The 10,414-nt window shown below is 57.7% G+C and overlaps 1 protein-coding gene across 1 annotated transcript in view; it reads right to left on the reverse strand.

Annotated features, from left to right (window-relative positions):
* The window catches only part of smpd1 (sphingomyelin phosphodiesterase 1), a 20,961-nt gene extending 10,750 nt beyond the window's left edge, over positions 1-10,211 (reverse strand). Inside the window, 2 exon segments of the mRNA XM_055637438.1 lie at positions 9,963-9,992; positions 9,994-10,211. Coding sequence (XP_055493413.1) covers positions 9,963-9,992; positions 9,994-10,140 — 177 coding nt within the window. The 5' untranslated portion in view covers positions 10,141-10,211.
* Positions 10,212-10,414: the final 203 nt, after the last annotated feature.

Consider the following 10,414-nt stretch of genomic DNA (forward strand, 5'->3'; position numbering starts at 1 on the left):
CAGCCGGTCTCTGGTCTCCAACACTGGGATGGTTGGACGGGGCATGGATTGGGAGGGTGGAGGGGGATGTGGGCCAAACGGGGGTCGGGGGGATGTGGGGCTGGAAGGGGTGTCTGGGGGAGGGGGGGTGGGGAAGGGGGTCTGGGAAGGGGGGGGGGGGGGGGTAGGGGTAGGGGAGCTGGATGGGGGGGGTGGGGAGGCTGGGGGTCGTTGGGCCTGTGCGGAGTTTGTACGTTCTCCATGTGACCGCGTGGGTTTCCTCCGGGCGCTCCGGTTTCCTACCACATCCCAAAAACGTGCGGATCTGTCGGCTAATCCACCATCTGCAAATTGCACTGTGGTCAGAAAGAACTGCAGATGCAGGTTTAAACTGAAGGTAGACACAAAATGCTGGAGTAACTCAGCGGGACTGGCAGCATCTCTGGAGAGAAGGAATGGGTGACCTTTCAGTGTGGGAATGGGAGGGGGTGTTAACATGTTGAGCAACCAGGAGATGAGGTAGGTTTAGGCGAACTGAGTGGAGGTGTTCAGCGAAACGATCGCCGAGCCTGTGCTTGGTCTCACATCTCTTGATCTGCATCTCGTTTAATCTCTTACACGTCCTTATCTCTGTAACTCCCTCTCCCGAGGGCTAGTCTGAAGAAGGGTCTCGACATGAAACACCACCCAGAGATGCTGCCTGTCCCACAGAGTTACTCCAGCTTTTTGTAAATTGCCCCTAGTGTGTAGGGAGTGGATGAGAATGTGGGATAACATGGAACTAGTGTCAACGGGCGATCAATGGTCAGCGTGGACTCAGTGGGCTGAAGGGCCTGTTTCCGTGCTGTATCTCTAAATTCAACAGGTCAGGTAGTATCTGTGGAGGGAAGAGACAGACTGCATTCCAGCTCAGGACCCTGCATCAGTCTGAAGAAGGGTCTCGACCCGAAACGTCAACTGCCCATCCCCCCACAGCTGCTGCCTGACCCGCTGAGTTCCTCCAGCACTTTGTGCTTTGCTCAGGATTCTAGCATCTGCAGTTTCTTTTGTCTCCAGTCTCCCATGGTTTGGACTTCCCAGTGCTCACAAGAGCTCTCTGTGTGGAGTCTGGTCACACAGTCACCCCACCCCCACCAGCTCTCTCTCTCTCACTGTCTGGGGTGTGGTGTGGTCTCTGGAGTCAGGTCACACACACACACACACACACAGACATGCCCACTCGCCCACCCCTGGCAACAGCCTGACCTATTTTAAGATTTATTTCATAATCTGCCCCCTTAGCAATTTCAATTCCTGTGATGATGTGAAGTGCAGAGTTGGCATTCTGACTTCCACTGTTTGTGGCGACGAGTTGGATTGTTGCGAGCTCGGGCAGAGTGCCCAGCGCAGGGGCAGTGTTACTGGGGCAGGCGCAGTGTTATTGGGGCAGGGGTGGTGTTACTGGGGCAGGGGCAGTGTTATTGGGGCAGGGGCAGTGTTACTGGGGCAGGGGTGGTGTTACTGGGGCAGGGGTGGTGTTACTGGGGCAGGGGTGGTGTTACTGGGGAAACACAGTGGACCAGGGCCTGGGATTTACAACACCATTTTACTGGGGAGGGGAGAGCTTCACTGCCCGGTCCATCACCGGCTCTGACCACCATCGCAGGGATCTACAGGAGTCGCTGCCTTAAAAAGGCAGCCAGCAACATCAGAGACCCACACCATGCTGGCCACACACTCCTTTCACCATTGCCATCGGGACGAAGATACAGGAGCCTGAAAATTGTAACGTCCAGGTTCAGGAACAGCTTCTTCCCTACAGCCATCAGGCTGTTAAACACAACCTCAAAGAAGCTCTGAACTACGTGGACTATTATTGCACTATTATTGGGGGGAGCGGGCGGTTATGTGTGTGTGTGTGTGTGTGTGTGTGTGTGTGTGTGTGTGCGCGTGTGTGTGTGTGTGTGTGTGTGTGTGTGTGTGTGTGTGTGTGTGCGTGGGTGTGTGTGTGTGTGTGTGTGTGTGCGTGTGTGTGCGTGTGTGTGTGTGTGGGCGTGTGTGTGCGCGTGTGTGTGTGTGTGTGTGTGTGTGTGTGTGTGTGTGTGTGTGTGTGTGTGTGCGCGTGTGTGTGGGGGTGTGTGTGTGTGTGTGTGTGTGTGTGTGTGTGTGTGTGTGTACGCGTATGTGTGTGTGTGTACGTGTGTGTGTGTGGGGGGGTGTGTGTGTTGAATTGAATTGAATTGAATCCTTTATTTGTCATTCAGACCTTTTGGTGTGCGTGCATGTGTGTAAGTGTGCGTGCGTGTGTGTGTGTGTACATATAATCTGTATAAATGTGTATTTGTGAGTATGTGTATATACACACACACACTGAAGTGTTCTCTCTTTTATTATATGGCTGACAGTGCACTATGTTCACACATTGTGTTGTGCTGCTGCAAGTGAGAATGTCATTGTTCTATCTGGGTCTAACAACACTAAACAGTCTGACTGACCACACACTGTTAAAGAGGGAACTGCAGATGCTGGAGAATCGAAGGTTACACAGAAAAGCTGGAGAAACTCAGCGGGTGCAGCAGCATCTATGGAGCGAAGGAAATAGGCAACGTTTCGGGCCGAAACCCTTCTTCAGACTGAGTGCTGCTGGGAACAAACCAAGACCCACTCTGTTAGCGAGTGCTACGGGAACTGAGACAAACAAACACACACAGGCCTGTGGCCGGGTGTGAAAGCCACAGGGAGAACATCAGCTGTACTTAGTTCCGTAACACGTTACACAGGTCGAGTTCAGACAGCACGGGCGACACACACAGCCCCCCCCCCCCCCCCCCCCCCCCCCCCTGATGCCCACTGCATCACTACTGCAGTGGGTCTGTGTCAAAGTCAGGCCATGTCAAAGCCCATGTCAGGGCAGGTGAAGGGGCAGAGGTGGGGTTACAGGGGCAGGGCTCTCCAGAGATGCTGCCTGTCCAGCTGAGTTACTCCAGCGTTTTGTGTGTATCTTCGGTGTAAGCCAGCATCTGCAGTTCCTTCCTACACAGCACATTTGTGGTGATGACGTGTCAGAGAGCAGAGAGAGGTTCAAAACCAAACCAAACTTAGTTAAACAATATGGGATAACATGGAACTAGTGTCAACGGGCGATCGATGGTTAGCGTGGACTCAGTGGGCTGAAGGGCCTGTTTCCGTGCTGTATCTCTAAACTCAACAGGTCAGGCAGTATCTGTGGAGGGAAGAGACAGACTGCATTTCAGTTCAGGACCCTGCATCAGTCTGAAGAAGGGTCTCGACCCGAAACGTCAACTGCCCGTCCCCCCACAGATGCTGTCTAACCCGCTAAGTTCCTCCAGCACTTTGTGTTTTGCTCAGGATTCTAGCATCTGCAGTTTCTTTTGTCTCCAGTCTCCCATGGTTTGGACTTCCCAGTGCTCACAAGAGCTCTCTGTGTGGAGTCTGGTCACACAGTCACCCCACCCTCACCAGCTCTCTCTCTCTCTCTCTCTCTCTCTCTCTCCCTGTCTGGGGTGTGGTGTGGTCTCTGGAGTCAGGTCATATACACACACACAGACATGCCCACTCGCCCACCCCTGGCAACAGCCTGGCCTATTTTAAGATTTATTTCATAATCTGCCTCCTTAGCAATTTCAATTCCTGTGATGATGTGAAGTGCAGAGTTGGCATTCTGACTTCCACTGTTTGTGGCGACGAGTTGGATTGTTGTGAGCTCGGGCAGAGTGCCCAGCACAGGGGCAGTGTTACTGGGGCAGGGGTGGTGTTACTGGGGGCAGGGGTGGTGTTACAGGGGCAGAGGTGGTGTTACTGGGGCAGGGGTGGTGTTACTGGGGCAGGGCGGATGAAGGGGCAGAGGTGGTGTTACAGGGGCAGAGGTGGTGTTACTGGGGCAGGGGTGGTGTTACTGGGGCAGGGGTGGTGTAACGGGCAGGGCGGGTGAAGGGGCAGAGGTGGTGTTACAGGGGCAGAGGTGGTGTAACGGGCAGGGCGGGTGAAGGGGCAGAGGTGGTGTTACTGGGGCAGGGGTGGTGTTACTGGGGCAGAGGTGGTGTTACAGGGGCAGAGGTGGTGTTACAGGGGCAGAGGTGGTGTTACAGGGGCAGAGGTGGTGTAACGGGGGCAGGGGTGGGTGTTACTGGGGCAGAGGTGGTGTTACAGGGGCAGAGGTGGTGTTACTGGGGGCAGAGGTGGTGTAACGGGGGCAGGGGTGGTGTTACTGGGGGCAGAGGTGGTGTAACGGGGGCAGGGGTGGTGTTACTGGGGCAGGGGTGGTGTAACGGGGGCAGGGGTGGTGTAACAGGGGCAGAGGTGGTGTTACTGGGGCAGGGATGGTGTAACGGGGGCAGGGGGCAGTGTTACTGGGGCAGGGGTGGTGTAACGGGGCAGGGGTGGTGTAACGGGGGCAGGGGTGGTGTTACAGGAGCAGGGTGGGTATAACAGAGGCAGAGATAGTGTAACAGGGGCAGGGGTGGTGTTACTGGGGCAGGGGTGGGTGTAACGGGGGCAGGGGCAGGGTTGGTGTTACTGGGGCAGGGGTGTGTTACAGGGGCAGGGATGGTGTTACAGGGGCAGGGAGGGTGGTGTTACAGGGGCAGGGGTGGTGTTACAGGGGCAGGGGTGGTGTTACAGGGGCAGGGGTGGTGTTACAGGGGCAGGGGTGGTGTTACAGGGGCAGGGATGGTGTGGGGGCAGGGGTGTGTTACAGGGGCAGGGATGGTGTTACAGGGGCAGGGATGGTGTGACGGGGCAGGGATGGTGTGACGGGGCAGGGATGGTGTGACGGGGCAGGGATGGTGTTACAGGGGCAGGGATGGTGTGACGGGGGCAGGGATGGTGTGACGGGGCAGGGGTGGTGTTACAGGGGCAGAGGTGGTGTTACAGGGGCAGGGATGGTGTGACGGGGCAGGGATGGTGTGACGGGGCAGGGATGGTGTGACGGGGCAGGGGTGGTGTTACTGGGGCAGGGATGGTGTGACGGGGCAGGGATGGTGTGACGGGGCAGGGGTGGTGTTACAGGGGCAGAGGTGGTGTTACAGGGGCAGGGATGGTGTGACGGGGCAGGGGTTGTGTGACGGGGCAGGGGTGGTGTGACTGGGCAGGGGTGGTGTTATTGGGGCAGGGGTGGTGTTACTGGGGCAGGGGTGGTGTACGGGGGCAGGGGTGGTGTGACGGGGGAGGGGTGGTGTTACTGGGGCAGGGGTGGTGTTACTGGGGCAGGGCTCTCCAGAGATGCTGCCTGTCCCGCTAAGTTACTCCAGCTTTTTGTATCGACTCACACAGACCTTTCTGTCCTCGGTCACCTCCATTGTCATTGGCAAACTGAAGGAACAGCATCTCATATTTCGCTTTGGGCAGCTTACAGCCCAGTGGTCTGAATATTGGTTTCTCCAACTCCAGGTAGCCCCGACATTCCCTCTCTCTGTATCCCTCCCCCACCCAAGTTGCACTAACTTCTCATTTTCACCCAACAAACGGCTAACAATGGCCTGTTTCCTTTATCATCGTTCTGTTTTTACATATCTTTCAATCATTGTTCTTTATCTCACTACTGCAGTGTGCCTGTGGTCAACAGCCCAAGGCAACAATTAGTACTGTGGCTTGACACAAGCTCAGCGGAACTCAGAGAAAAGGGTGACTGAAGAAGGGTCGAGAACCAAAACGTCATCCATTCCTTCTCTCCAGATATACTGCCGGTCTCGCTGAGTTACTCCAGCGTTTTGTGTCTATCTTTGGTGTAAGCCAGCATCTGCACTTCCTTCCTACACTGTACATTTGCGGTGATGACTTATCAAAGAGCAGAGACCAAAGTTGCAGAGAGCTCTTGTTAAACCACACACATCACGTTAGGCAGATAAGGGTTGGTGTTGGCATCATGCTCATCACAGGGATTGTGGGCCGATGTGAAGTGAGCAGAGTGAGGGTGCTTGAGACTGATGGAGGGGCACGGCCGGAGCTGGTGAGTGGTCACCTTGCCCCGGGCTGCAGCGACCACACCGTTGGTGAGCGGTCAGAGAAGCAGCTCTCCCTCCATCTGGGACATTAGCTGGACACCACTGAGGCTTTTACAGCTGATTACCATCTGGTTTGGGAACTGCTCTGCCCAGGCCAAGAAGGCTCTGCAGAGAGTAGTGTGTTCGGCCGAACGCACTATGGGTACTTCACTCGCCCCCCTGCAGGAACTATACAACAGGAGGTGCAACTCAAGAGCCAATAAAATCATGGGAGACCCATTCCACCCGTGCAATGGACTGTTCCAGCTGCTACGGTCAGGCAAACGCCTCCGTTGCCATGCTGTGAGAACGGAGAGGTTGAGAAGGAGTTTCTTCCCAGAGGCCATTCGGACTCCAATCTCACCAGGGACTAACTTTACTGAACATTTTTCCTTCCGCCCACAATATTTAATATGTAAAAGAATTTGTGATTGTGTTTATAGCTTGTTTGGTTGTTTGTCTTTTTGCACAAAGTCTGCGAGCATTGCCACGTTTCATTTCACTGCACATCTCGTATGTGTATGTGACAAATAAACTTGACTTAACTTGACTTGACTAACGCACCAGAGGATGTGGTACACACATCCCTCTCCTACTTCCCTCCGCAACCAGGCACCAAACCTCCACTGAGGGCACTGCCAACCTGCAACCTTTTTGTATATAAGACATAAAGGAGGATCTTGAAATTTATTCGGAACCGCACAGGGAGCCAGTGGAGGGAGGCCAGGATCGGGGTGATGAGGTCCTTTTTCGGGTGCCCGTCAGGAGTCTTGCTGTGGCGTTTTGGACCAGTTGCAGGCGGGACAGGGAAGATTGGCTGATGCCAGTGTAAAGGGAGTTGCAGTAATCCAGGGCGGGAAATAAATGTGTGGATGATATTTTCGAGGTCATCAAACTGGAGGAATTGTTTTATTTTAGCTATCATCCGAAGCTGAAAGAAGCTAGCTTTTACCACGGCATTGACTTGTTTGTCAAATTTCAGCGCTGAGTCAAATATCATGCCAAGGTTTTTGACGTGAGGTTTGAGTAGTGGGGTAAGGCTTCCAAGGCTGCCTGCTATCATTTTGATTGAGTCCGAGGGGCCGAGAAGGATGACCTCAGACTTACTCTCGTTTAGTTGGAGGAAGTTCTGGGTCATCCAACACTTTATATCCTCGAGGCAGCGGTTAAGGTTAAGCAGATTTGACTAAGCAGATTCCAAGGTGAACGTGGAGAACATTGACTGCTTGCATCACCGCCTGGTTCAGTATCACGAACATAGAAAAATAGATGCAGGGGTAGGCCATTCGGCCCTTTGAGCCAGCACCGCCATTCAATATGATCATGGCTGATCATCCCCAATCAGTACCCCGTTCCTGCTTTCTCCCCATATCCCTTGATTCCGTTAGTCCTAGGAGCTAAATCATTCAGATGGTGCTGGCTGGAAGGGCCAAATGCCCTACTCCTGCACCTATTTCCTATGTTTCCAACCATCAGGCTCTTGCACAACACTAACACTAACCTCACCCTACCACTGTGGGCTCTACATTTCAATTTTTGCTCAGACTTTGGGCTTTACATTATCGTCATTAGTTTACTCAGTGATAATGCTCTGTATTTCTTTGTTGACATTGCATCTAAAGTCCTTGCAAAGCTGCAGAGAGCAAGAATGTTCCACTTCATATCGGGTGCACATGACAGATAAACCCTGGCTTCTCCAGACAAGAGAATGCTGAGGGCGGAATCCTGATAGAGGAACAAACTGCTGGAGGATCTCAGAGGGTCAGAGAGCGTTTGTACCCGACCCACCGACTTCCTCCAGTTTTGTGTTTGGGATTTTAAATGTCTCCCAGAGGAGATATTAGGAACGTTTCTTTCCAGTTTGGGGGTCAGGATCTCATGGGCTGACAGGGTGGGTGAGGCACAAATCCCCAGTCCCCCCCCCCCCCACCCTATCCCTCACCCCACTCTCCCTTCCACCATCAGGGCAGTTGGCACCCCCTCTCTCCCGACCCACAACCCAGGGACTGTTCCCTCCGCACTCCACAGGCTGTTACCACACTTCCTCTCCCCCCTCCCCCCCTGGGTCTCTCAGCTCCCCATTCTATCCCCCACCCTACACACTGTCACCCCCTATCCTCAGGGATGTCTCCAACCCCCAGGGTCTGGCTCACTGTCACCCCACCCCGGGTCAGTCTCTCCCCCACCCAGAGTCTGTCCTGGCCCCCACCCCAGGGCGTGTCTCTCCCCCCCAACCCCACCGGTTGTCACCCCTCCCCAGGGGCTATTATCCCCACCCAGAGTCTCTCAATCACCCCCCCCCCTCACTGAAGTGGCTCTCTCTCCCCACCCCCAGGGTGCTCTCTCCCCCACCCCAGGGTACTCTCTCTCCCCACCCCAGGTGTGCTCTCTCCCCACCCCAGGGTGCTCTCTCCCCACCCCAGGGTGATCTCTCTCCCCGCCCTAGGGTGTTCTCTCTCCCCGCCCCAGTGTGCTCTCTCCCCACCCCAGGGTGCTCTCTCTCCCCGCCCCAGTGTGCTCTCTACCCACCCCAGGGTGCTCTCTCTCCCCACCCCAGGGTGCTCTCTCTCCCCACCCCAGGGTGCTCTCTCCCCACCCCAGGGTGATCTCCCTCCCCACCCCAGGTTGCTCTCTCTCCCCACCCCAGGGTGCTCTCTCTCCCCACCCCAGGGTGCTCTCTCTCCCTACCCCAGGGTGCTCTCTCTCCCCACCCCAGGGTGCTCTCTCTCCCCACCCCAGGTTGCTCTCTCTCCCCCACCCAGGGTGCACCCTCTCCCCACCCCAGGGTGCTCCCTCTCCCCACCCCCAGGTTGCTCTCTCCCTACCCCAGGGTGCTCTCTCTCCCCACACCCCAGGGTACTCTCTCTCCACCCCAGGGTGCTCTGTCCCCACCCCAGGGTGCTTTCTCTCCACCCCAGGGTGCTCTCTCTCCCCGCCCCCCTCAGGGGTGCTCTGTTCCCACCCCAGGGTGCTCTCTCTCCCACCCCAGGGTACTCTCTCTCCACCCCAGGGTGCTCTGTCCCCACCCCCAGGGTGCTTTCTCTCCACCCCAGGGTGCTCTCTCTCCCCGCCCCCAGGGTGCTCTGTCCCCACCCCAGGGTGCTCTCTCCCCCTACCCCAGGGTGCTCTCTCTCCCCGCCCCAGGGTGCTCTGTCCCCACCCCAGGGGCTGCTCTGTCCCCCACCCCAGGTTGCTCTCTCCCTACCCCAGGGTGCTCTCTCTCCCCACCCCAGGGTACTCTCTCTCCACCCCAGGGTGCTCTGTCCCCACCCCAGGGTGCTCTGTCCCCACCCCAGGGTGCTCTGTCCCCACCCAGGGTGCTTTCTCTCCACCCCAGGGTGCTCTCTCTCCCCCCGCCCCAGGGTACTCTCTCTCCACCCCAGGGTGCTCTGTCCCCACCCCAGGGTGCTCTGTCCCCACCCCCAGGGTGCTCTGTCCCCACCCCAGGGTGCTCTCTCTCCCCACCCCAGGGGGTGCTCTGTCCCCACCCCAGGGTGCTCTGTCCCCACCCCAGGGTGCTCTGTCCCCACCCCAGGGTGCTCTCTCTCCCCGCCCCAGGGTGCTCTCTCCCCCACCCCCCAGGGTGCTCTGTCCCCACCCTAGAGTGCTCTCTCTCCCCGCCCCAGGGTGCTTTCTCTCCACCCCCAGGGTGCTCTCTCTCCCCGCCCCAGGGTGCTCTGTCCCCACCCCAGGGTGCTCTGTCCCCACCCCAGGGTGCTCTCTCTCCCCGCCCCCAGGGTGCTCTCTCTCCCCACCCCAGGGTGCTCTCTCTACCCACCCCAGGGTGCTCTCTCTCCACCCCAGGGTGCTCTCTCTCTCCACCCCAGGGTGCTCTGTCCCCACCCTAGAGTGCTCTCTCTCCCCGCCCCAGGGTGCTCTGTCCCCACCCCAGGGTGCTCTGTCCCCACCCCAGGGTGCTCTCTCTCCCCGCCCCAGGGTGCTCTGTCCCCACCCCAGGGTGCTCTCTCTCCCCGCCCCAGGGTGCTCTCTCTCCCCACTGACCTGCAGCGCGAAGTCCAGCGCGGTGAAGGACCGCTCTACAGGCCCGGCAGCTGATGTTGAGGCCGCGGACCGGGGTGAACGGGTGCAGCGGGGCGGGAGCGGCGGCCAGGCGGTGGGGGCCGGGGCTGAGGGCCCACAGAGCAGCGCACAGGAGGGCGAGGAGCGGCCGCGCCGCCATCACACCGTCACTGTCCCTCTCACCGGTACCGGCGCCGCCATCACCGTCACCATGGTGGCAACGGCTTGCGTCACGTGGGGGCGTGGCCAGGGCGGTGATACCCGTGGGGGGCGGGGCCCGGGCTGAGTGACAACTGTGGGGGCGTGGCCCTGGCTGAGTGACAACTGTGGGGGCGTGGCCCGGGCTGAGTGACAACTGTGGGGGCGTGGCCCTGGCTGAGTGACAACTGTGGGGGCGTGGCCCGGGCTGAGTGACAACTGTGGGGGCGTGGCCC

The sequence above is a fragment of the Leucoraja erinacea genome, chromosome 6, assembly GCF_028641065.1.
Source record: "Leucoraja erinacea ecotype New England chromosome 6, Leri_hhj_1, whole genome shotgun sequence".
Classification (NCBI taxonomy): Eukaryota; Metazoa; Chordata; class Chondrichthyes; order Rajiformes; family Rajidae; genus Leucoraja; species Leucoraja erinaceus.